General features: G+C 47.0%; 2 protein-coding genes across 2 annotated transcripts; one reads left to right on the plus strand and one right to left on the minus strand.

Annotated features, from left to right (window-relative positions):
* Positions 1-1825: 1825 nt before the first annotated feature.
* Positions 1826-10298, minus strand: HAS1 (hyaluronan synthase 1). The gene is made up of 5 exons (XM_072607808.1): positions 10018-10298; positions 8493-9194; positions 7762-7987; positions 6852-6984; positions 1826-3490 (listed from the first exon to the last, which is right to left on the minus strand). The coding sequence occupies exons 1-5, from the start codon at positions 10024-10026 to the stop codon at positions 2815-2817; spliced, it is 1746 nt and encodes a 581-aa protein (XP_072463909.1). The 5' UTR covers positions 10027-10298; the 3' UTR covers positions 1826-2814.
* Positions 10299-18543: 8245 nt separating this feature from the next.
* On the plus strand, positions 18544-24845 carry LOC140503662 (N-formyl peptide receptor 2-like). The gene is made up of 2 exons (XM_072607812.1): positions 18544-18670; positions 23638-24845. The coding sequence occupies exon 2, from the start codon at positions 23649-23651 to the stop codon at positions 24723-24725; it is 1077 nt and encodes a 358-aa protein (XP_072463913.1). The 5' UTR covers positions 18544-18670; positions 23638-23648; the 3' UTR covers positions 24726-24845.
* The last annotated feature ends 2289 nt before the right edge of the window (positions 24846-27134 follow it).

Here is a 27134-nt window from a genome sequence, read left to right on the forward strand (position 1 = left end):
GAAACACACACACACGACTCTGTGAACACACAAATCTTAGGGCAAGTCTTGGAAGTCCTTCTTAGGCTAGCCGATCATCCCCCCAAGTGCAGCCACTCCGGGAAACCCTCACCCTCATAAAATCAGATTTAGAACTGAAAGGGTCATCTAATCTCGTCCAGATGGGGAAACTGAGGCCCAGAGGTAGTAAATTACAAAGAGGACATATGAGCCAGACTCTCGACACTTGGCACATACTGCTTCTAAGTTTAAATTGTAGAGGAAAGATTTCGGAGACCTCGGAAATCAAGGAGAGACAGCCCAAGGCTCCCTGGGTTCTAGATCTGACCCCTCCTCTGGACTGCCCAAGTGACTTGGGGCGAATCTTTTCCCCTCTCTTGGCCTTTCCGCTATAAAAGTCGTATCTATAAATTGAGCTGATTGGGTTACAGGATCTCCAAGTGTCTTCCCGGTTCTGACTATCTAGGCTTCTCAGACCACAGACCTCTCCCCTGCTATTCCAATACTGCTTGCGAAAGCTTAGTTCGGTTTCGGAAGGGAGCAGAAGCTAGGAGACCCTATTGCGCAAGCGCAGCAGTGGAGCTGTACCAGCCGAAGGAGCATCGTACGGGTTACAAATGAGACTAAGGAAGGGCTCCGACTGGGGATGGGAGCAAAGCCAAGAGCTTCCCTTTTCGCACACGCGCAGTTCGTGATAAAAGTTAACCCTTTCTTTGCCTTTGCCGAGGGACTGAGTGTGTATTCAGGGTCCTGTCTTCTGGAGCCGTGAGGAGCTTAATCCCGGGATTGACATGGGGTCTTGGATGGAGATACACATAGGCTAAGTGAGAGACATGGATTCAGGGAGAGGCGCTGCAACGAGGGCCCCAAAGGCTGCTGGCCATTTTTTTAGGGGGGGAGGGAGGAATGCCTTGGAGAGCTGCTGCTTTTGGAGTCAGTGGACCTAGGTTCGAATCTCAGCTCTCCCACTTGCTATCTGTGATCTCAGGCAAAGTCTTCATCCTGTTTGGACCTCAAATTTCTGAAAAATGAGAGAATTGGACTAGGTGGCTTTCATGGTTCCTCTCCTCCAGCTCTATAAATCCATTCTCATCCCAAAGCTTGCCTCCCTCCCTGGCTGGATGACCCTGTGGGCTGCAGAACTCTTACTTTACCTGCATTGTTAGAAGGACCTCCTCACCTGGAGCTCCGTAGCCCAGTAAAATCTCAGGTCCAGAAATCGCTCTCCAAATGGGAAAACTGAAGCCATGAGAGGGGAATAGGCATACCACAAGGAGGAAGCGGCAGAGAGGGGATTTGAAGCCATGTCCTGTTTCAAAAAGGCCTATCTAGACTTGATATAAGGCAAAATTCCGTACTTACAGCTGCCTCAAAGTGGATGGCCTGCTTCCAGAGGAGATAGTGGGTACCACCAATCTCCAGCATGTTAGATAACCAATTCTTGGCTATTTTACAATGGGGGGGAGGGGGGTGAACTGAACTAGAGGGCCATGGAGGTCCTTGCCTCCTCGGAAATTCTGTGATTCTGCAATTCCATATCCAGAATCTTTTCCAATGACCTCCAATTCATCTGGAGCTGATGACCCAACACATTCTTCCAACTGGAGGGATTCGGGGAAGATGACATAGAAGGACTGCGCAATCTGACCCTCCCTCAGATTTACTGGAAGTTCTCCTTAAAAGAAGGTATCTTCATCCCTCAGCTCCGCCCCTCTCTGGTATCCAAACGGTTGAGACTACTCCCTCAGACTCAGGAGTCCTAATTCCTTCAGTCCCCTCCCTTCAGGGAACCACAACATCGACCAATCAGCAACTGCAGACCAGGTTGGAAAATAAATAAAACTCTTTGTTGCTCTTTGGGAGAATGAGAATTAAATAAAATCAGAGTCAGAGGACACCGTGGCCTCTTCACCCTCTAATGACAGAAGACACCCCTCCCTGCCCAATAAATACCCATTCCCTTCAGGACACAGGCATCCCCAGCCCAGCCCAGAGCAGTGAATCAAATTACAATTCCCATCGGCCCCCTCAGTGATTTGGGGGAGCAGGAGGGGAGTTCAGCTGCAAGGCTTGTTGAGAACTGTAGCGTTGGCTTCCAGACAGAGCGAAAACATTAAGAGCACAGAGGGGGACCCTGGAAGCTGCCCTCTTCATCTCTGACACATCCAAGGGGCCAGAGCTCCGTGAAGAGAATTTAAATACATATCACAGCTGGAAAGAAGCCTAAGAGAGTGTCCAGGCTAACATCTTACCCTTACCCTCCATTTTCCATCTAACACCAGGAAGGCCAATCCCTGAGCTGTATCCCGCCCAATGCCCAAAGTTTACCTAGAGGAGAAAGCTGAGGCCAGGGAGGGCAAATGGCCTTCCCAAAGTTGCACAGCTAGTCAGGCGGCAGGGTTGAGAGACTGACCCCCGGTCTCAGCACCCAGCTGCCTAGTGGATGAAAAGAGATTCAGAGGATCATAATGCTGGAAGCGCCCTCAGAGATCTAGTCTAAGTCCTACACCTTCCCATATGGAGAGTTGAGTTCAAAATCCTTCAGATGAGGAATCAGAAGCTGAGAGACTGGAAATAATTTGTCCAAGGTCACCTAAGAAGCTGGCCAGATCACAGGATCTTAGACGGAGTGTTGGAAGGAACCTTCCAGGTCCCCTGGTTCAATGTGCTCATTTTACAGATGAGAAGACTGAGGCCCATCGAGGTAAAGTGACATGCCCAAAGTTCCCCAGGAAGTGGTCGAGCTGGGACCGAACATAAGGGTTCGGAGCTCCAATCTCGTGGGCACTACGGAACTGTCTCCCTGAGGGGCTGTCATACGGACACCTGGTAGCCCCCAGACCTGGGCCTGCACAGCTTGCGGACTCCCCCCCAATAGAGAGCCAGCATGAGCGCCCAGTAGACAACGTAGGCAGCTGCTCCGACAGCGAGGTAGCGTGCCTCAGTCCTGCGGGCCTCTCCGGTCCAGTCCGCTTGGGCCTCGTGGATGATGCTGCGCAGCAGACCTCCAAGCAGAAGTGCGGCCCAGATCGCCAGTGGCAGGGCCGGCGCGTAGTTGGCGGCCAGGCGGCGGCGACCCGAAGTGCCCCAGCCGCTCTGGTTCATGGTGAACAGCGCCAGGAATTTGGCCGGCAGGAGGCCACCCATATAGAGGGGCGCGTAGAGCGAGAGTAGCAGCATGCGTGGGGAGCCCCGCAGCCACGCGGCGAAGGCCGCCTTGGCCGCCGCCACCCCCTGCACACACACGAGCACCCACAGCAGCGCCCACGGCGATCCCGCGTAGAAGAGGCGCAGTACCGTGGCCGCCACGAAGAATGGAAAGAGCCCGGACACCACGGCCTCGTAGGTCATCCACGCGTGGTGCCGGTGCCACCACAGGGCGTTGTACAGCCACTCACGGAAATACGACTTGGACCAGCGTGTCTGCTGGCTCAGCCAGCGCAGGAAAGACGCCGGAGTCTCCGAGTAGCAGCGGGACAGCGACGTGTACCTGGAGGGACAGAGGAGATGTCAAGGTCAGGGCAGAGGGCTGGAAGAGGCCCAAGGTCACCCCACGGTGGCATAGGGACGGGCTCCCTCTACCAGTGTAGGTGTGCACTATGGGCAAGGGAAGCAAACTACCCGGTGAAAGAACTGCCTAACAATGCAGTTAGCACCTTGTAGTCTTAGAGAAGTACTTGGAGCATTGAGACATTAAGTGACTTGCCCAGGGTCACACTACCAAGATGTGTCACAAACCCATCTTCCTGACTCTGAAGCTATGCTGATTCTCGGAGATCATGCCACTGCTGACTCTCCGCCTATCTCATCTAGTCCAAGTTGTAATGGGGAAAAAAATCCCTTTATAACATGTGGGGAAACTGAGATACAGAGAGGTCTAAGGTCTTATCCAGAGGCCACACAGGTTAAGTCAATGGCAGAACCAGGATTTGAAACCAATAATAGCATTTACATAGCTCCAGCTGTTTGCTCTGCACTAAGAATTACAAACATCTCATTTGATCCACACAACAACCATTCTCATTTTGTTTGTTTGACCCTGGAGACTAGACTGGCCGAAAGAAATACAGTATAATAGACAGAAAGCTGACTTGGAGCCAGGAAGATCTGAATTTGAATCAACCTCTGACACAGCATCTGTGTGACCCTGGACAAGTCCCTTAACACCTCAGTGCTCTAGGCAGCTCTGAGACTCTAACTTGCAGCAAGGATACCAACCTGTAATTTTCTCACCTGGAAGTCCCTATACTCATAATATCACAAGTTCAGCCCTTATCTCTAACCCAATTTCAATTAGATTGTACAGCAGGAGTCACTTTCTTCTATAAATCTTTGACAAGTAATATCAACAAAACGTAAGACAAGGAAAGGACTAACTACTGGCATACAGAACAGTTGGAAGAAGGATTTCCCAAGGATGGCGAAGTCCTAGAGGAGCTCCTGTCTGTGGATGACATGACATCAAGGCCCAGAACAGTAAGGTGAAAGTCAGCTGGATAGAAAATTCATGGAGCTAGTTTATCAGTTTATATCTGCTCCAGACATTACATAGAAACATGAAGCTGGGGCTAAAATCCACCAGGAGGAGCCTGATGGGCTGGATTGCCTTTGAGATTAATATATTTTGATGATCTCCCTGAAACAAGGGCCCATGTATTAAACTTCAGATTTTTCAAGTGATGCCTTGTGGCTTCAGAGAATTAAAGTTGCCAGTCCACAAAGGGGAAGACTTGGGGAAGAAGGGAACAGGTCACACATAGCACATTGTCCACCCAACAATTGAAAAGTGTCAACAAAGATGAAAAGATCCAATTGGACATAATGTGTGAACAGAAGAACATGAGTCAGTCAGGTAATGAGACCAAGGGAAAGCTCCCATAATCCAGCAGCATCCATGTAAAGTAGAGTGATCTAAAGGTAGACCCTCAGTATGTTATATGGAACCCCTAGTGAACAGTTAATGGGGGAATAAGAGTCCCACAGAATGAGAAGTCGAGAGTGGGTCAGGATTTGTGTCACTGGGTACCGTATCAAAAGTATCAAAGCTGCTAGATGGCACAGTGGATAGACTGCCAGATTTGGAGTCACTAGCTGTGTGACTGTGGACTCTGCCTCAGTTTCTTGATCTGTAAAATAAGGATGATAAAATAACACCCACATCCCAAGGTTGTCTTGAAAGTCAAATATTTGTACAAAGCGCTTTGCAAACCTAAAAGCATTGTATAAATGTTTCCATATCATCGTTAGACCAGGGAATGCTGTGAATTTAGTGTCCCTAGATTTTGGGAGAGCATTTGATAAAATCTTTCATATTGTGGGAAAGATGGAGAGATATAGGCTAGTTTAAAGTATGATTTAGTGGATTAAAAACTTGGTTGAATGGCGTGAGCCAAGATTAATGATTTAATGTCAGCTTAGAAGAGGGTCTCCACTGGAGTTTGGGGTTTATGCTATTTTACATTTTTACCAATGCTTTGGATAAAGGTGATAATAAATGATAATAATAATTCCTATTGTCTGTGGAGCACTTAATGGTTTCCGAGCCCTACACAAATATCTCATTTTATCCTGAGAACCAACCTGGGATGGAGATGCTGTCATTATCCTCACTTTAAAGATAAGGAAACACTGGCAGACAAGGTTAAGTGATTTGCTTACTTGTCACCAAGTTAGTAAGTTTCTGAGCCTGGATGGAGGGCATGTTTTTCAAATTTGCAAATAACACAAAGCTAGCATGATGGATGTCAAAGTCATGGTTGAAGATCTGTACAGACTAGAATAATGGGCCACATCTGATAAGAAGGAATTCAATAGTACTAAACCCTCTCAAGTACAAGATGAGAACGATGTAGCCAGACAATAGTTCATCCAAAAAGATTTGAGTGTTTTAATGGACTGCAAGCATAGCATGAGTCACCCCTGTAATGGAACCCCAAAGAAAGCTGATGGGAACTTTTAATGAAGTGAGAAAGGCACAAGGTAAAGGACTAGGGGGTCTTATTATGCCCTGTCTCAATCAGACCTCATCTGAGGTATTGTATCTTACTTGGGGTACCACTTTTAGGAACGATGTTGATAATGTCTAGGGAAAATGTCCAAGAGAGAAGGACCAGGAGGGTGAAAAGTCTCAAGACCATGGCATATAAAGGATCTAAGGATGTTTAACCTGGAGAAAGATTGGGGCAAGAGGGCTGGGGAGAAGACACAAAAACTTCCTCCAAGTTCTTTAAAAACTCCCTATATGGAAGAGAAATTAGGCTGTTCTATTTGGCTCCAAAAGACAGAGGGAAGATCAATGGGTGGACAATCAGAAAATAAAGAGAAACAAATACTACGTAATCTCTCAGTACATCAGCTACCTCATCTATAGAATGGAATTATTTAATTATATATAATTAATATTTAATAATATTATTATTAAATTAAAATTAATTAATAGTAATAATTAATTAATTGCCTGTTCTCTCTACCTCACAAGAGTGTGGTAAGGAAAGACTTTTATAATGCTTAAATCTTTTAAGCTAGGAGATATTTTTCTGGGTTATGATGTCGCTTGTCATAGCCCACCTTCATATCTCTCCTACTTCATCAGCCCATGTTACCCTCTCCACCCCTAGTACAGTCATTTGGTAAAGCATATGCTATCTTGTGAAACCTTGGTATAATCCATTACCCATTTGTCATTTTCTACAGCCTAGCTAATTTAGCAATATACTTAATAGAGTTCATTCATTCCCCTACCTAGTCACCTAATATTTAAAACAGCCCATGCTCTTCAGCAACATTTAATATGCTGATTTACCCACCCCTCTTCTTTAAATCAGGTATATATTCTCCAGTTTCTCCCTTACTTGGTGGCATAGCCCATACTGAGCATTCGGTTGGTGAGATGGCGGTCATCCCCAAAAGTGCAGTGGGTGCCCAGGAACTTCTGGTTGTACCAGGCCTCCAGGAACTGTTGCAACAAGTCATTCCTATACAGACCTACGAGATGCAGAAAGACCTGGGTAAGCACCTGGGCACAGCCCATTTCCCAACCCAATACCTAGCCCATCCCCACCTCCCCACCTCCCTCCATCACCAATGTCCTATCTCCATCTTCATCTCTATCCCTTTTCCCAGACCCAATGCCATGCCATCCCCATGGACAACCCAATCCCAGCCATCCCCTTCCTCAACGTTATCTTGACCATCCTCATCCCCATCACAGATATCATTTCCATCTTCCCCATCTTCATTTCTGTTCTATCTATTCTCATTCTATCCCCATCACCATCATTTCTATTCCTGTCCCCATCTCCATCCCTATAACCAAGATAATCTCTAGCCCTTTCAAAAGCATTATTGCCCCCCCATCATCAATCATCTTCATCAATATCTCTATCCTTATTATTCCCAGTTTTATCCAGTCCTTTTAGCCATGATTATCCCTCTCCTATCCTTATTCTCATCTCTGTCTATATCTTTATTCCCACTCCCATTTCCATCCTAACCCTATCCTCACCTCCCCCCTAACCTTATCCCAAATCCCACTTTCAGCTCTAACCCCAAATTATCCCTCTATCCATCCTTGGCCTCATTTCTACCTCCATCCTTGCCCCTCATCCTCATCATGCTTACCCCATTAGCCTCTCTATTCCCATCCCCAAGCTTCATCCATACCTACTCTCAACCCGGACCCTATCCCATCTCCATCTCCATCCCAGTCTCTTTATCTCTTTCTTTCCAACTTCCAGTCCCCAAGGGCACTTGGCAACTCACCAAGAGGGCCACTGACACAAGACACACATCGGAAGTAGCTCTGGCAGGCTCGCTCAACGTTGAAGGCCACCCAGTACCTGAGGCTGCTCAGGAAGCTGACCCAGGAGTCCAGAGGATTGAGAATCCGCACGTCCCCACCCACAGCCCCAACAGTCATGTCCTCATCCAGCACTCGGGACAGCTCTAGCAGGGCCATGGGATCCAGCCTCGTGTCTGAGTCACACACCTGGGGCCAAGATACAGGGTCAGGCCCTAGTGGCCAGGAGTCTGGGGGTTTGGAGGACCAGAGAAGATGGTCTCCAGGCTTTGGCCAGCTTAGTAACCTCATACATTGTTAGTCTTATACCGTCACCACTCAAGTCCCTTGAGACTTCAAACACACTGAGATGGCTCCCCTTAATTAGTCACTGAACCAGGCTGTCTGAACTTGGAACCTAACTCCAATGGGACCTTCTCTATTTGAGGGACTGGCAGTCAGAAGTTGGGGTGGGGATTACAGGACTGAGAGGACAGAAATTTGGAAAATCTGAGTGTTAAATGGGACTGAGACTCTTGAGGGTCAGAAAGGATCAAGGTTCTGAAAGGTTCAAAGAATGAGAGGAGTCCTAGAGTTAGGGGTTAGGAGTCTGAAGAGATTAGGGTCAACAGGGTTTGGGGACTGAGCCAAGGGGTCTGTAGTTGCAAGGGTAGTCTCAGAGTCCCAGGGTTCTCTGTTTCTGGCAGCCTCTCACCTGCACGTAGTCCACGGAGTCCCCAAGGGCCTTAAAGGCTGTGTACATGACCTCTCGCTTGCCACCCCAGCGTTGAGCCACACACACGCAACGGTGGCTCCTCACCAGGGCCTCCACAGTCAGCCGTCCTGGGTCCTCAGCCTCTACCTCTGCATAGCCACCAGCCTCCACCTCCCCAGCTTTGCCACTGCCCCCCGACACTTGTGGGGCCCATGGCTGGTGATAATTTCCATCCCACACATAGGTGGCAGGGTTCTCAGCCTCAAACACTTCCTGGAACATCTCCACCATGTACATGTCCTCCTCTCGATTGCCATCCACAACCAGCAGCACTCGGAGGTGCTCCCTCGGGTACTGCAGGGCCCGGGCTGACAGCAGGCACTGCCGCAGGTAGTCAGCATCTTCTTGGTAGGCAGAAATGGTCAATGCCACCCTCCGGGAGCATTTTGGCTGCCCCTGGGCTGCCCGAGTGGCAACTCGCCGGTGCTCCAGGTAGGCAAAGAGGCTTTGGGCCACTAGGTGTGCCGACAGAAAGGCTCCATAGAGGCCAAAGGCTAGGAGGCCATAACGGTCAGAGACCAAGGGGACACCCACAGCGTAAGCCCAAATCATGCCACCCAGGATTAGCAGGGCAAAGGCAATTGTCAGGAGTCGGCGAATAGGCCCAGACCAGACACGACGGGGGCCGGATTTGGGGGTGTCCTATAACAGAGGGAGGACAAGATCAAGAGTTATATTATGTCTCAGGGATCATCCAGTCCTCCCCTCCTCCAATATCATTGAGGGAAACTGAGGTCCAGTCAGAAAAGCAAAGGGACCTGAGGGGTTAAGAGGTCAGCACCACCCCCAGGAAGCCCTGTAGAGTTTCATCTGACTGTATATGTCTCCTCCTGTTCTCTCAAACAGACTCTGGGCTCCCCAAAAGCAATATCCTGGTCTCCTCCTTCCTGTATGTCGTCCCTCACCCTAGCCCAGAGAAACTGGAAACAGAAAAGGGACCAAGGGAAAGAAGGTGGTGGATTGATTTTGTGATCTCCTCTGGGCTCCAAGAGGCAGGAGCCTGGTCCCTGGGCATGAGTGAGCTCAGCATCCATCCATCTATCTGCCTGAACTCAGGCTCAGCCCAGCCTAACCTTCCCCCCACTTTCATATCTCTTCAATCCATTGACTCTTCTACCACTAATATTCCTGGCCTGTCTTTCAGTCTCCACGACGTTTCATTTCCCCAGATAGAGAGGGAAACTGAGACATTGCCCTCTCCCCCTCTTTTACTATGCTGAGAGACACACACACACAGAGACACAGGCACCCAGGCACACAACCACTATTCCCACAAGGACATTGACAGCGCCCTTGACCCAGTTCAAATGTACCAGGATAACGGCACACACTCAGAAACCCATCCTTATACCCACCATCCGACCCATACAGACCTTTGGTACAGAGACAGACACCGATATGTCTGCTCTCACACACATGTGGTGTATGGTAACACACTCAAACAGACACACATTCACAAACATACCTGTGCCATGTTCCTCAGGCTCCTCTCCCCTGCCCTTCCAGAGCCTCTCTCTCCCTCTCCTTTGCCTAATCTGCTGGGCGGGGGGGCATTTGTAGTTGGGGGCTGACGTCAGTACTGGGTTGGGTCGCCTAAGCCTGAAGTCATGACAGGAGCAGCTGCCCCACCCGATTCCCGTTATTAGGCCCCCACCCGAACCCCCTTCCCAGTCTCCACTTCTACACCCCTGTCTCCAGGACCCCATCTTCTATTGCCGAGTTTGCCGCATATCTTCCTGTCTCTGGGGAGAGGGGAGGGTGGGAATGTGGAAAAGAATTCCCCAGCTACTTCCTAACCATCTAGCCTCCCCTCATCAGTCATCCCTTCCCATCTTCCCTATATCCCACCTCTCCCTATGTCCCCATATCTTCCTCCATCTCCCCACATCTCTCCTCCCCATATTTCCCATCTCTTTCTCCCCCATATCCCATCTCTCCCATGTCCCCATATATTCATCTCCCCATCTCCCCTTCCTCCCATATTTGACATCTTTCCCTATGTCTCCATGTCTTCCTCCATCTTCCCACCTCTCCCTCCCCTCCGTATTTGTCATTTCTCCTTGTCTTCCTACATCTTTCCCCACCTCCCCATCTTTCTACTTCCTTACATGTTTTGTATCCATTTTCTACATATCTCCCTGTTCCCACATCTCTCCTAATTCTCCTCATATACCTAGTCCCCCCATCTCCCCTGATTTCTCTTCAACTCTCTTAATCTCTTTCTCTGCCTCTATCTTTCCCCAATTCCTTCCCCTTTTCTCTTCCTCTCCTCCCCACCTCTCTCATCTCCATCTCATTTCATCTCCCTTTCTACCAATGCTCCCCCCACTCTCTTCCCGTGCCTTCTCCGATTCTCCCTCTCCCCTTTCCCTGCCACTCTTTTCCTTCCCTTTCACTTCTCCAGGCAAACCCCTTCCCCTTTTAAAGATGACAAGTTCAAAATTATCTGAGGTTGGCAATAAATGCCAAGGACAGTTCAGAAAGCTTTTTGAGCTCCACCAGGGGCAAGAGTCAAGTCAAGTCAATTTGGTATGTGCCGAGCACAGTGCTAAGAGGAAGACCAAAAGGAGGTAAGAACATCATTCAGGGTGAATGTGACCAAGGAAGCAAATAGAGAGAAGGCAGAACTACTCAAATCTTTATATTGCTTCTGTTTTCCTGACCAAGCAAAATGATCTTCAGGTGGGCAAAGACAGAAGAAAAATGGTCACCAGGGAGTGAAAATGAAAGATAAGGGAGAATATGGTAAGACAATAAATACTTCAATGCTCTCAGTGAGCTCAAGTCATCAACCTTAAATGAACTCGATCTCCATGTACAGGAAGAATGGTTATCTTTGATTACCAAGCCATTTTTGATGAAGGGTCATGGAGAATGGTGGGGGGAAGGGGAAGGGGAGGACTGTCGCAGCACCAGATAAGAGCAAAGATTCTCCTGATTTTTAGGAGCCAAACTATCATCAAAGGAATGGTGAATGAATTCAAGTGAATTTATTAAGGATTTATAGCGTGTCCTCTTATCAGGCATGGTGCTAGACACTCAGAACCCAAGGTAGAAAATAAAATGCCTGGTGCCCTGAAGGACTTTATTCTGGAGTGAATACTTGGAAGGGAAAGCTGTGCTGAGGAGGAGTCATCATATGTTCATCAAGAACAGATCACATCAGACTAGTCACATTATTTTTTTTTTTTTTTTTGGACCTTGCTGACAGATCAGAGGAATGTCAGAGTATTTGATCTGGGCATTTAACAAAGTTTCTCATAGTCTTCTGGCAGATCAGATGACTAGATAATGGCTAGTACAGTTCAATTAATTCAAAACTAATTAAATGACCAGACCCCTAAAATTAACATATCAAAGTCAGTGTAAAAGGTGGTCTCTAGTGGAGTATCACAGGGATCTGTCTTTGACCTTGTGGCATTTAAGTTTTTGATTAATAATGAGGATGAAAACCCAGATGGCATGCTTATTGATTTACAGATGACCCAAAACTGGGAAGGCTATCTAAGTCATAGGATAACAGAGTCAGGAAACCAAAAAACATTGACAGAACTGAATGGTTGAAACTTAGTGAGATGAATAAATGAGCCCCCAAAATTTGATGGTCCAAGTGCAAGATGGCAGAGGCACAGCTAAATATATGTTCAGGGAAAGGATCTGGGGGTAGAAGTGGGTTGCAAGCTTAATGGGAGCCAACAGTATGACAGGGCAGACACAAAGGTCCATGTCACCCTTAGCACACGTTGAGAAGAGGACAACCTCTAGGACTAGGAAGGTGAGGTTGGTCCCACTGCAGTCTGCTCATGGCAAGTTATGTCTGCAGGAGTGCATGTTATTTTGGGTACCATGCTTTATGTCAAAAAGAGGGTGACAGAGATCATAAGAAGGGAAAAGGACACACATGTACAAAAATATTCTATAGATAATAGGGAGCCATTGGAGATTTTAGAATATGGTAGTGCAAGAAGTTCTCTGTTTCAGGACTATGGATTGGTTAGCTATTTAAAGAAATAGAAAAGTGGAACCAGACAGTTTAATTAGGAGACTGTTGCAATAGTTCAGGTCAGAGGGAATGAGGACCAGATAAAGAATTAGAAATTGAAGGGATGTCCATCAGTTGGGGAATGGTGGTATATGTTGCACATGTTGTGATATATGAATGTAATGGAATATTATTGTGCTCCAAGAAAGGATGAGCACATGGATTTCAGAAAACCCTGGAAAAACTTCTATGAACTGATGCAGAGTGAAGTGAGCAGAACCAGGAGAACATTGTATACAGTAACAGCAACATTATGTGAAAATCAGCTATGATAGACTTAGCTCTTCTCATCAATGCAAGGACCTAAGATAATTCCAAAAGACTCATGATTGAAAATGCTGTCCACATCCAAAGAAAGAACTATGGAGTTGGAATTCAGAGTGAAGCAGACTATTTGCCCTTTTCTTTGTTTTTGTTTTTTTTCCTTCTCATGGTTTTTTCTCTTTTGTTCTGATCTTTCTTTTACAACATGACTAATGGGGAAATGTGTTTAATGTGATTGTACATGTATAGCCTATATTAGATTGCATGCTGTCTTGGAGAAGAAAGGAGGGAGGAAATTTAGAACTGAAAATCTTAAAGAAGTGAATGTTAAAAACTAAAAATTAATTAAATTTTTTAAAAAAAGAAGAGGATGACTGGGATGGGGAGAGGAGCAGAGGAAAGGATTTAACACCATCCAGGAGGACAAATAATAGAAATGTTTAACCTGGAGAAAAAGAAGACAAGCGTTTGTCTATCCCTTTAAGTAGTTGAAAGGTTGGTTTTTTAAGGGGGGAGACAGAGAGACACAAGCAAAGATAGGGAAACAGAGAGACAGCAAAAAAGAAAGAGACAGACAAAAAGAGACAGAAAGAGAAAGTGACAGAGACAAAGAGACAGAGAGACAGAAAGACACAGAGATAGAGAGAATGTGTCAGAGAGAGACAGGAGAGAGAGGGAAAAGGAGAGAGGGAGAGACAGAGAAACAGAGAGAGAGAGAGAGGGAGGGAGAGAGAGAGAGAGAGAGAAATGGAGAGGAAGAGGGAGGAGGAACTGGGGTAGAGAAGAATTTAAAAGGGAAGGAAATCCCAGAGAGACTCGCTTTTTGCTCAGTGTAGTTGTAATAACAGCAACATTTAACATTTATCTGGTGCTTACTATGTGCTGGGCATTACTAAACATTTTGCAATTATGATCCCATTTGATCCTCACAACAACATCCCTGGGAGATGGTGCCATTATTAACTCCGTTGTACAGTTGAAGAAACTGAGGCAGACAGAGGTGATGTGACGTGTCCAGGGTCACACATCCAGTAAATATCTAAAGCTGGATTTGAGCTCAGGTCTTCCCTAGTGTAAAAAAAACTTCCTAACAATGAAGAAGAAAGGGTTGCCTTAATGCCTTACTTAATGGATAGTGAGCTCCCTATTTGGAGGTCTTTGAGCAGAGATTGGATGAACACTAGTCAGGGACGTTGTAGAAGAAATTCCTTCATAGGTTAAGTTAAACTAGATGAAGCCTGAAATCCCCTCCCAGTTCGTAAGACTCTTCGATTCTTTCTTTTCATCCCCTTTTTCCTAAGCTGGCCTCTCAAAGGGAGGATGATCTGGGAGCTCAGGATAATGGGAGGAACAGGTACCATTGGGGCTGGGTTGGGACTGAGTCACCTAGTGACATGTGTGCACCCTGGCAGGACTGAAGCTGGAGAACTGAAATGGACCTTAAAGATCATCCAGCCCCAGTCCCTGATTTTACAGATGGAGAAATTGAGACCCATTCGAGTTTGAGGGACTTGCCCAAGGTTCACACGGCTAGTGTCTGGAAGACAATTCTGGATTTGGAGTTACAGGGCCTGGGTTCTCCACTTTAACATACCTGATGGGGGGTTGTCCGGGTCTGCTTGAAGACCTCTAAAGGGAGGCTGCCATCACCTGAGGCAGAGGAAGTCACAATGTCTTTTTTTCCTGTGACTGCAATTCAGAGCATGCACATATTCCCTCTTTTTCTTTCTGTCTCTGTCTCTCTTTCTTTTTTCTTTTCTCCTTCCTCTGTCTCTCTGTTTCTATCTCTCTGTGTCTCTCTGTCTCTGTCTATCTCTCTGTGTCTCTGTCTCTATCTGTCTGTCTGTCTGTCTGTCTCTCTCTCTCTCTCTCCACTACATCCCCTTGCCTCTCCTCCACTTGAATCTACTTGTAGAGTCTCTTGTAGAATCTCTCCTGCCTTATGTCTGAGTCCCCCTATGTGGGTTCTTTGACTCACTTCAGGAGGTAGTAGATTCTGCCTCCTCGAAGGACTTCAGGTAAAGGCCACACAACTTTTTGTCCAGTATCTCTTTTCTCATGGTTAGGTGACCCAGACAGCCACTGAGGCTCCTTCTGCCTCTGGAGTGCTGTGATTTTTCTGGTCTCCTTTGCTGTGCAGGAGAGGTGGAGAACAGAAAACAGGATTCAAGGCTAGGGTGGGACTAGGGACTGAGGGATTGGAATCTCTGTGTCAGATGTTTTAATCCATGGGTTTGGAGGGAAAATTCTTCTAAACTTCTCATAATATAATGGGAGGGTAACCATTAACTAAGCTCCCCCTTCCACCACTCTCCCCAAAGCCTTCTGGGTTCTGCTTTTTCTCTCCTTGGGTCTATACCCCAGCCATGTTGCCAGTGGTCCAAAGGATACACCTGTATTTCTCACTGAAATGGTAGAAGGGAAATTTTGGTGGTACCCCAGGACCCAGGAGGGAAAACTGGCAGCTGCCATAAGAGACCAAGTCCAAAGTGTCAGATTTGTCAGGAAAGGAACAAGGATCCCAGAGAAAACTGCTGAGTAGGCTAACCACGTCCGGCCTGGGGCCCACTTTACAGGGGCTCAATCTGAGTGAGGAGAGTCTGCAGATCTCGGTGGTTCTGAACCTGTGGGTGTCTGTGAGTCCATTTTATGTTTCTAAATGTCTGTGTGTCTCTGTACCTCTGTGACTTGGAGTCTGTGTGCCTGTATTTCTGAGCCTCTGTGGGTCTCGGCATCTTTGTAAATCTCTGTGTCTCTATTTCTGAACTTTTGTCTGTTTCAGTCTGTATCTGTTTCTCTCTGAGTTTCTGTGTCTCTATGGGTCTCTGAGTCTCTTTAGTATTTCCTTATCTCTGTAGTCTCTGTGAGTCTCTTTTTCTGAGTCTCTCTTGTGTCTTTGAATTTCTGAGTGCCTCTGGGTCTCTATGAGATGCCTTGTCTCGATATTTCTGAGTTTTTGTGTGTCTCTGAGCTTGAATATATCCAAACCTCTCTTCTGAGTCTCTGGGTGTCTCTGAGTCTCTCTAGCACGAGCACTGAAGCTTTTTTGTGCCCTGGAGCCCCTTGGCAGAGTGATAAAATCTAGCAGACCCTTCTCAGAATCAGGCTTTTAAATGCCAAACTAAAATCCATAGTACACCGACGGAAAGCCGTGACTGCTGAAATAGTTATGAAAACATTTTTAAAAACAAAAACTAAATTCCCAGGCCCTGGATTAAGAATTGCTGTTACGTGTATGTGAGGCTTTGCATATGTGAGTCTCTGTGTGCACTGGATTAGGAGGCAAATGGGGAGGCAGGGGTGAGAGGTGAAGGGTGAAGGACTTGGGGGATGCAAGAGCTCTTTACCAGTCTCAGACATGAGCTCAGGCGTAGTTCAGACTCCCTTGGGAGCTCTTGACACGGCCCAACCCAGACTGGAAACTGAGTCACACTAGAAAGGAAATAGACCCCAGGGGCTACTGATGGCACGCAGGTGACTGGTTCCCCTGTCTTCCCAGTCCATGACCCTGAGGACCCAGGCTCCAAGTGAGTCATTCTCATTCTCTCTCTCTCTCTCTCTCTCTCTCTCTCTCTCTCTCTCTCTCTCTCTCTCTCTCTCTCTCTCTCACACACACACACACACACACACACACACACACACACACACACACACACACACACACACACACACAGAGTTGGTGGGGACAAGAACTCCTCTGAGCCTCCAACAAGCTCTTTTGTACTTTGGAGGGGGTGTAGATACACTTTTCCCAGTCTGGAGGTAGATGAGGCCAGAAGGCAATTGCTCTCTCTTCTCTCTCCCCCCTTCCCTCCCTCTTCCTCTTTTCTCCTTTCTCCCTTTCTCCCTCCTACACACTCCAAGGGAGGAGGCTAAATTGGGGCCAGGGCTGGGGCTGGAGCGTGTCAGGCTGTGTCAGTCAGGCGGAAGTTGACCCTGGAGCCAGGACCCAGGCGTCCAGTCACCCACTCAGCTTGCCCTGGGGTTGGCAGGGGGAGGGGGAGGGAAGGAGGGGAAGAAGGGAGAGCCTGTGAATCAGGAGGGGGGAAGGGAGGCAGAGCAACTATATAAAACCAGATGTTTCTAAAACTGGAGCTCAGGACCAAGCGTCTACAGAGACCCAGGGATGGGTGCCCCCAGCTTCTGCCTCCCTGGGGTCCCAGGAATCCTGATTCCCCAGCCCTTATACCCTTTGGGGATCCAGGCTCCTGGTCTCTTCCTCTATTCTTGAGATTCAAAAATCTTCTAAGATGGGGCTAGGGTGGGAGATTCTGGGGTTGGGTCATAGCCATCTCCTCCCCTTGCCTTGGCATTAGGTTGGTTCTCTCTCTCTCTCTCTCTCTCTCTCTCTCTCTCTCTCTCTCTCTCTCTCTCTCTCTCTCTCTCTCTCTCTCTCTCCCCCCCTTTCTCTCTCTCTCTCTCTTCCCCCCCTTTCTCTCTCTCCTCTCTTCTCTTTCTCTGTCTCTCTTCTCTTCTCTCTCACTGTCTCAGTGTGTGTGTCTCTGTGCATATCTCTCTCATCTCTCTCCTCTCTGTCTCTCTTTCTGTCTCTGTCTCCTCTCTCTCCTCCTCTCCTCTCTCTATATCTCTTACTGTGTCTATCTTGATTTCTTTTCTCTCTCTGCTGGCTCTGTCCCTCTGCCTATGTCTCTTTACATCTCTTTTCCTGTGGGTCTATCTGTTTACTCCAGGAAGGACTGAATGGGTGAGGAAAGGCGAGCTGCGTCCATGGGAAGGTGGGGAATATAATGAGGTGAAAGTCAGGAGGCCAGACGGACAGACTGAGGGATTGATTCACTGGCCAACTGTAGCCACAAATCAGGCTTCTCCCTGCTCCTTCTTCCGGTCCCACATCCAGGGTTATCTCCCCAGTTTTTTCCGTGTGCTACGTGAAAAGCCCAGACTCTTCATCCCTCTCTAAAACACACATACTCTACAGCCACAGGGACCCAGGCATGCTGAGCTCCCAGCCTTGCCCCTCGGGGACTCAGATGTCCTGACGCCCCCTCCTCCCAGGTCCTGTTCCAGCATCAGTATGAAGATAAAGCAGGAGAGAACAGGCTTGAAATGACAATGGGCGTAGACTCAGACCTTGGGATATCTCTCCGTTTTTCACTATTTCTTATAAGTGTCACATCTTTCTTTATCTCGACTTCTCCTTCTTGTATTTCCCTTTCTTTACATTTCTCTGTCTCAGTACTTCCCCATCTCTCAGGTTCTCCGTCTCTTTCTCAGTCTAATTCTCTCCCTCTCCCTGTCTACCCCCTGCTTCCTCTGGTCTCTTCTCCCTGGTAAACATTTCTGTCACTTGCCCATTGGGAACAAAACACCTCAGTGTTCCCCCCAAAAAAAAAAAAAACAATGTTGGGAGGGGAAGGGGGAAAGATCCTTGGAGGAGGGGGAAGGGAAAGGGATTAGAGAAGAATTCACTTAGAGTAGAGAACCTAGGAACCCAAGCTGGTCCTCTTAGATCTTAGTCTCCCTTTCTCTCTCTGCGTCCTATATCCCATGAATGAATGTCTCTGGTTAGTCAGAGAATACGGTGCCTGGAAGAGACCTGGACACCTGAGAGATGCCAAGCGCCTAGGGGCCAGGGGCTGGATCTGAGAGTCTCCTGGGAGGGAGAGATATGGTATGCTGAGTTCTTCCTCCTCCACGACCAGCCAGACATGCTGATGGGGGCTATGTTCCTGCTCCGACCACAAATTATGCAATTGTGGATCAGTCCCGGATACTGCCTCCTTACCTTTTAACCAAAGGCTGAATCAACTCCCAGAGGAGACCAGAGGCCAGTGAACCATCAATATACACGGTGAGTCTGGGCTGGGGACCTGGACTGGGGGAGTCAGGGCGGGGGGAGGCTGAAGAAGGATCAGGATCCCCAGCTCTCCAAGAGGAAAGGGGAGGAGGAAGAGAAGTGAGAAGAAAGGGGTCCCTTCCCACAACACACATACACTCAACTGACACTTAGAGAATTGAAATGACTTGCCCAGGGTCACACAGCTATCAGGATTCAAACGCAGGTCTTCTTAATTTTAAATCCTGTGTACTACCCATTACACTAACCTGCCTCTATGGGATACCTTAGAATATAAAGTTTAAGAGCTGAGAAACCCAAATGTGGCTTGGAAAGCCTTTGGACTTTTATTTCCAGATTTTACAGGGGTGAAACAACCTTAAAACCTATAATGTCACAGATGGGAGGGGCTGTAGAATATAGAGTTAGGGTGAGGGTCTCTCTTGCTTTTCCTACCACTATGACTCCTCCTTCTCTGTATCTTTTGCTAGATCATCTTCCTACCCTCTGGTACACCCTAGGCTCTTCTTCTCCTTCTCCTTCTCCTTCTTCTTCTCCTTCTTCTTCTTCTTCTTCTCTTTCTTCTCCTTCTTCTCCTTCTTCTCCTTCTTCTTCTTCTTCTTCTTCTTCTCCTCCTCCTCCTCCTCCTTTTCCTTCTTCTCCTTCTCCTCCTCCTTCTTCTTCTTCTTCCTCTTCTTCTTCTTTTTCTTCTTCTCCTCCTTTCTTCTCTTCTTTCTTTCTTTTTTCTTCTTCCTCTCTTCTTTCTCTTTTTCCTCTCTCTCCCTCTCCATTCTCTCTCTTGTCACTCTTTACCAAATCCAAAGAGTTCAATTATCTCTGTAGATGATTCCTGGGTACTGACATCCAGCCTTAATCTCTCTCCTGAGCTTCAATTCAATATTTCCAAATAGCTTGCTACAAGTGACTTTCCTGGGCAACTTATAGGCTTCTCAAACTCAACATGTCTGAAACAGCATGGTACATTTTCCCCTAAGCCCCATTCCTTTTCCAGACTTCCCCATCTTTATGGATGGTACCAACATCCACCCAGAATCTCAACCTGGAAGGCATCTCTGATCTTTCCCTGTCCCTCAAACGCCATATCTAGCCAGATTCTCAGTCGTGTCAACTCTCTCTCCACAGCATCTCCAGCATTCTTTGTACTCTCACAGCCTCTGCACCCCCTCCACCCTTTGTTCAAACCTTTATCTGGTCCTTATCACCTCTGGCCTCAACTATTGCAATAGTCTTCTAACTAGACGGCCTAGCTCTACTTTTCTATTTCTCCAAATAGCTGCCAAATCCATAGTCCTAAAACAGAGAACTTTTTGCACTACCTAAAATCTCCAATGGTTCCCTGTTACCTATAGAATAAAACACAAAATCCTCAACCTGCCATTTAGAACCCAGGACCATCTAGCTTACACCTACCTTCCCAGCTTTATCCTTCTTGGATTTACCATTACAAGCTGGTCTGTAAGCAGTTCTCCATACCCAACATCTTGTCTCCATGTCTTTGTTCAAGTGGCCCTCTGTGTCTGGAATGTTGTGTCTACTCACTTGAATCTCATACCATCCTCAGATAAGGCTCCATCTCCTACATAAGGTGTCTCCTTATCTTCCCCATCCCTAGTTATTAGCATTCTGTCTGTCTCTCTGTCTCTGTCTCTTTCTCTCTCTCTTTGAAATGACCTCATATTACATTTTATTTTCTTACTCAGCATTTAGTACACTAGCTGCCACCTAGTAGGTGCTTAATACATGCTTCTTGACTTGACATATTTGTATATTCTAGCCTTCTTCCAATAATATGGAAGGGCCTTAAGGGCAAACACCATTTCAGGGTATCATGGTCTCCTCAGAAGCAAAAGCAAGGTGGAGGCTTGCATAGCAGTGACCTCTCATAATGGCAGAATAAATGAAAAGTCAGATCTGCAGGGGACTGGAGCACAGGACATCGAATGTCAGAACCAGAGGGATCTTAGGACATAGAATAGATAGATAAATGGGGGGGAGAGAGACAGAAAGAGAGAGAGAGACAAAGAGAGAGCGAGAGAGTGTGTCTTGGAAACAGAGACAAAGAAAGAGAAAGAGAGGTAGGGAGAGGAAGAGAGAGGGAGAGAGATAGGAAGGAAGGAAAGAAAAAAAGAAAGAGATGAAAGCATTAGAGAGAGAAAGACAGAGTTATTGGGACATAGAGTACATTTTTAAGCAGAAGTATGCTAAGTATGGGGAACAGATGTGCAAGCAACAAAATATCCCTTAACCTCAAAAACCTTCTATTCAAAAAGAGAAACCGCCACACAACAGGAAGTGGAAAGTTGCAAAAGGAGAGTGGCATGGTGTGGAGATGACCAAGCAGCATTGTGGAGCCTGGTTTCCAGTAAAATAAGGGCAAACTACTCTTATAGAACCCAGTGTTCCAGCAATGGAATCCAAAGTTCTATTGAAAAGGAGATGAAAATGAGGACTAGACCCTGGTGTGGAGAAGCAAATATGATTTAATATGAAGTCATTCCAAAAGCAAGGGAAGGTAGATGTGAACCAGATTTTGGAGTGCTTTTACTACCATGATGAGAATTTTGCATTTTATCCTACAGACAAGAAACCATTGAAAATTTTTGAGTAGGACGATGACGTGTTCTAGGTCTATTAATTTGGTAGCTGTGTGGAAGACAGCTTGGAGAGGGGAACCCTGGAAACAGGGAGAACAATTATAAGATTCTTTCACTAGTCTAGGCTAGGGGTGGTAAGGGCCAGAATTAGGATCATAATGGCCTAGTTCTGTATAAGAGGAAAAAATAGGGTTGATGCTGGAAAGAAAGGGGAGTTGACAAGACAGAGGATCTGGTTGGATATGGTCACTGTTTGATGGTCAGGGAATAACCATGGCAGTTTCAGGTAGCAGGGCTGCTAGTGATAAAAAGGAATGTCAGCTATAGGCTAGGCAAAGGTTCCTATGGTCTGAGTCCAGCAGAGAGCTGCCCCTAGGGGAAAATTCACGCATGCCACCAAAAGAACATCCAGAAACCAAGAGTGGCGAGTTACTCCTTTGCTACAAATTTTTTCTACACATATAGTTCACTACCTTTGCATCTTAAGTCTATGGCCATAGTCCCCACATATCTTGTATTTATTTATGGGGAAATGTGTTCTTGCTCTTTCTTCTTACTAAATACTTTTGCTAAGAAACTAACTAAGCCTGACTAATCATCAATTGAAAACACACTGTCGGGGGTTTCTGAGGAACAATACTAAAAATCCAGCTTGTCAGAGGTACCCCTAGAACCTAGAGAATAGATGTCACTCACTCTCTGGGGATCTGACCAGCTGATGTTAATTAGAATTAGGGAAGTAAGAGCAGAAGAGTGTATCTGCTTCTATTTTGAGATACTGAGCAAGTCAATTCACCTCAGTTACTTGTTCTGTGAAAGTAGTCTCTAAGAAACAGTCTCTAAGTTTCCTTATCTCTCGTGCACCATCTAATCTGTGGACAAGGCCTGTCATTTTGAATGTTTTCTTGTCCCTGCTGACACCACCCCAACCCTGGTGGAGAACCCTCATTGCCTCACACATGGACTATTTTGGTAATTTCAGGTGAATCTGCCCACCACAAGGCTCTCCCCACTGCAATCCATCCTCCATTCAGCCACTAAAATGATTTTCTTAAAGCTCAGGTCCAATCATGTCACACATACACAGCCCTACCCCCCACTCAGTAAACTCTAGTGGTTTCCCAATGCCTACAAGATCAAAGACAAAATGCTGTTTGGCTTTCAAAGGTCTTCATCACCTGGTCCGCCCCTACCTTTCTAACCTTCTTCCATCTTTGATCCAGTGACACTGGTCTTGTGACTGCTGCATGAACAAGACCCTCAATCTCTCACTTCCAGCCAGTCCCTCTGGCTGTCTCCTGTGATTGGACCACCCTTTCTCCTCTCCTCTGACTACTGACATTTTTTACTTCCTTCAAGTGCCATCTAAAATCCCATCTTTTCCCAGAAGTCTTGCTCAAACCCTCTTAATTCGAGTGCCGTCTGTCTATTAATTTTTTCCTCAATGGGGTCCTCTTCAAGTCATCCTGATCTATTTCTGGCCAGTGGACCCAGCTGGCCCAGACATAGTGAGGCTGCTGACCTTGCACAGCCCTCCCTCACTTCAATCTAATTCACTTGCCAGTCATGGCATCCTCTTTCTGATGTCATGATCCTCCTTGAGAACGTGAAGGACAACCACAATTCTAATATGTCCTGTACACACCTTGCTTTTTATGTATTTCTTTCTATGTTCTCTCTTCCAGTGGACTGTAAACTCCTTGAGGTCAGGTGTTATCTTTTGCTTTTTTTTATCCTAAGTGCCTGGCACATACTACATGTTTAATTAATGTTTATTGATTGATTGACTATATTTACTACAAGGCAGATAGACTAAGTGATCTCAAAGGGGATTTCCAGGTCTGATAACATAGGAGTTCTAAGGATTTCTTAATCTAGATCAGAGAATAAAAGATCCTAGAGACCTTGAAGATCACTAAGTCCAGAACTGTCAGAACTCAAGTGGGAACAATGACACTCAGGGAGAGGAATTGATTTACACAAAACCATGAGTCAGGACTTGATATTATGTTTAGGAAGCTTTGGAAAAAGGTCTGTTGCAAATTCTGAGATAGGGCAACAGTGACCTAGGGCCCCAGAAAGTAAGAGAGGAAGGGTCTGGGCAGGGTGAGCCATGTCTAACAGGGGAGACTCTCATGGGGAAAGTGATCAGAGTCAAACAGCCAGATCAGGGAGAGCATGGGGCTGAGTGGCTGGAAGCCTGAAAGGAAATCCTTGGTCAATTCCAATCAAGTCAACAGGTATTGATGAAAGACCTACTGTGTGCCAGGTACTGTGCTTAGCACTGGGGGAGGGGGAAATAAAGGTAAAGCCAGTCCCTGCCCTCTTCTAAGGGCCTTATAATCTAATGATTTTTGTGTGTTCCAGGTGTCAGCATAATGGAGAACTCCTCAGTGCTCCCTTCAGAGGCTTCAGATGGCTTCTTCCCCATAGAACCACCACCATCTGCCATCCACCAGGCATTCAGGGTCATCTCTCTCATCATCTTCTGCTTCTCCTTTGTCCTGGGCATAACTGGCAATGGGCTGGTGATCTGGGTCACAGGCTTCAGGATGACTCGCACAGTCACCACTATCCTGTTCCTCAACCTGGCTTCAGCAGACTTCACCTTCACTGCCTTCCTGCCATTCCTCATCATTAGCACTGCCCTGCAGTCCCACTGGCCCTTTGGTGGGCTCCTCTGCAAGCTCATTAGCTCCCTGGCTACCTTTAATATGTTTGCCAGTGTCTTCCTGTTGACCCTCATCTCTCTTGACCGCTGTGTCACTGTGCTCTGGCCAGTGTGGGCCAGGAATCACCGAAAACCTTGTGGAGCAGCCCTGGGGGCTGCAGGGGCCTGGATTTTTGCCCTGGCCTTCTCTGTCCCAACACTCATCTTCAGGACCACATACATAGACGATAAGATCACCTATTGCTTCGTTGACTTTGATCCCTGGGGTGAGGCAGGAGATGATGATGAGTACTATAATGCCCTGACTGAGAGCCGCCAGTGGTCCCTGGTGTTAAGCCGCTTCATCCTTGGTTTTGCGATTCCACTTCTCATCATTAGTATCTGCTATGGCCTCATTACAGTCAAACTCTGGAATAGAAGTAAGACCATCAAGTCCAGCAGGCCCTTCAAGATCCTCACAGCTGTGGTGGCTGCCTTCTTCCTCTGTTGGCTCCCTTACCATGTGGTGGGCATCATGGAGACTTCTGTGTACCGCTATCCACACCTTGAAGATGTTCTGCCTTACCTGAGCCCTCTCTCCTCTTCCCTGGCCTTCATCAACAGTTGCCTCAACCCCTTGCTCTATGTCTTCATGGGCCGGGACTTTAGGGAGAAACTGTTCAGATCCCTGCCAGCTGTGCTGGAGCGGGCCCTGAGTGAGGAGTCTACCCCAACAGCCATCACAAGCAACAACAGTTCCACCCTCGCCCCTCCTGCCACTGATGCTGAAACACAGGGTCTATGAGGAATTGCCTTCTCTTCTGTGGTCTTTCTGTGGGGCCAGCCTTCATATGGTCTGTGTTCCAAGTTCTGAAATACCTCTAAACTCTGACATTTTATGCTCTAAGGTCACTCCCAGCTCCGACACTAGATTCTAAATGTCTTCTCCTTCTGATAGAGCTCTCAAACATCTGACTTTCTAGGTTCCAAGGGCCCTCCCACCTTGATGTTCCAGGTGCTCAAGGTCCTCCCACTTCTGCCATTCTGGGTTCTAAGAGCCCTTACCCCTCTGACATTCTAGGTTCTAAGGGCCCTCCTCCCTTTGACATTTCCAGACCTAAGGGTCCTCTCACCTCCGACAATCCAGTTTCTAAGGTCCATCCCACCCCTGACAATCTCTGTTCTGAATCCAAAATGCTATATTCCATGCTTTTCAGGACCTTTCAGCTCTGGCATTCCCTACTCTGTGTTCTAAGGACTAACCAGTTTGGTACAGCCTCACTGCTGTGAAAACATACAGAATGGAGAATGGTTGAGGGCCCTGATCCCCAGTCTGACGTTCTAGCTCTTCTAGAGGGAAAGCAATGCCATCTCACATCCTCAGATTCTACCACCATCCTTCCTGAACCCTCTCAGGTTTCTAAGCCTGCCCTCAGAAGCCCAGACTCTTTCTGGTCAATGATTACTTCCTGCTTTTGCTTTGGAGCCCTAGAGATGGACAAGCCTCCCATTAAATCACCAGTTTGATCCCACATTCTTCCCCTCAGTCCATCTTTGGTCATGCTTCCCCAGCCTCTTCAGCCTTTTCAGCACAGACCTGGGGGAAATGGGGTATACGGGGGTGAAGAGGAAAAGGGGTCCTCTTCTGGGGCAGCAAGGGAGAAGGCCAAGGAAGCAGCCTGAGACTGAGAATACCAGGGTCTGGATTTGAGTCTTTACTTTGCATGGAACCTGGGCTTAGAAGAACCAGTAGAGGCTGAAATGCCCCTCAATGACCCCAGAGTGCCTTCAAGGCACCATTTCCTTTTTTATAGATGATTTATGTTGTCTTTTTTCATTTCCATGTCCCTAGATCTCCCCCATCTCCTTCCAGAAAGATACCCCTTAGAACAAAGAACTCCAAAAATCGGGAGACAGGGGGATAAAAGGGGAAAATGAGAGAAAAGTTCAGCAAAGCTGCTCCATTTTTTAAAATGCTGACATTATGATGTGCCCTCCCCCAGCATCTCAGTAAAGCCAGGCCCCACCTCTCACTCCATTTTGGTGCCAGGGTTCTCTGGTTCAGGGGGGGTTCAGTGAACCTGGCAGGGGCCCCCTCCCCCAGGAACTGAATCTACATATGAGGTCACACACCATGGATCACACTCATGGAGAGTCACTTCCCTTAGGTCTGGCCACTTGCCAAAGGCCACAGTCATGGCCCTTTCTGGAGTTCAAAGTCGGGGCTTGCCTTGAGGTATAGGTAGGGGGCAGGAAAAGGAGAGATTTCCAAGACCCTTCACTTGCACACATATACAAAAACAGACGTTACAGAACTTAAAGCTAGATGTCCATTTTACAGACGAAAATACTGAGGATGATTTTGATTTTTGTCTTTGTTAGCTCCAACACCTGGTTTAGTGCCTTGCAAAACTAGGAATGTAATAAAATCATGTTGCATTAACTTGAGGCAGCAAGTGGCTTGCCACGAGGATAAAATCAGATAATGTTTGTCAAAAAATAAAAAGCACTTAGCCTAGAGCCTGGCAGGTAGTAACACTACACAAATGTTTATTCCCTCTCCTTCCTCTTTCCTAAAGACTACAGGGGAAAAGATGTTAGGCTGAGAGCCCAAACTGGGGAGATTCTACGACTCAGTATCCAATATCTTCCATTATTCAGTCATATTTCTCCCCCACTACCTGTCAGCCTCACACTTGGGAGAACACAGGGGAGAGAAGAGAAGCCCTGCTTTTTAGGGACTCCTAGTCAAGGTGAAAAAACACACACTTTCCACAGAAGGAATACCGGCTGCAATCCATACGTTCACCCATCTTTTACTTGTCTGCCTGGATTACAGAGCTGGGAAGAGGAAAGGTCAGAGGTGGGAGGGAATTTCAGAGCTGGGTTGAAAAACTTGGTGCTTTGGGATGTCCAAAAAAGACCCATTAGAAGGTCCTTTAGTTTCCTGAAACTCAGGGACAGAGGCAGGTTGGTTGGCCTTGCATCAATTTAAAAAGCACGGTTTCTCTTTTCTTCCCACTCAGAATGCTCTCTTTCTAGGGACTCTTGTAAGAAATAATGGTTGCTTGCACATGGCCTCTACAGCAATTGTTCTTCCAGAGAAGGATGGCATGATACATCCCCTTCAGAACTGAGCCCAGTTTGAGCTGAAAGATCCAAAGCCAGGGTACCCTTAAAGACAGCCAGCCCTTCTCCCAGGAGTCTGTAAACA

Source organism: Notamacropus eugenii, chromosome 5, assembly GCF_028372415.1.
Source record: "Notamacropus eugenii isolate mMacEug1 chromosome 5, mMacEug1.pri_v2, whole genome shotgun sequence".
Taxonomy (NCBI): Eukaryota; Metazoa; Chordata; class Mammalia; order Diprotodontia; family Macropodidae; genus Notamacropus; species Notamacropus eugenii.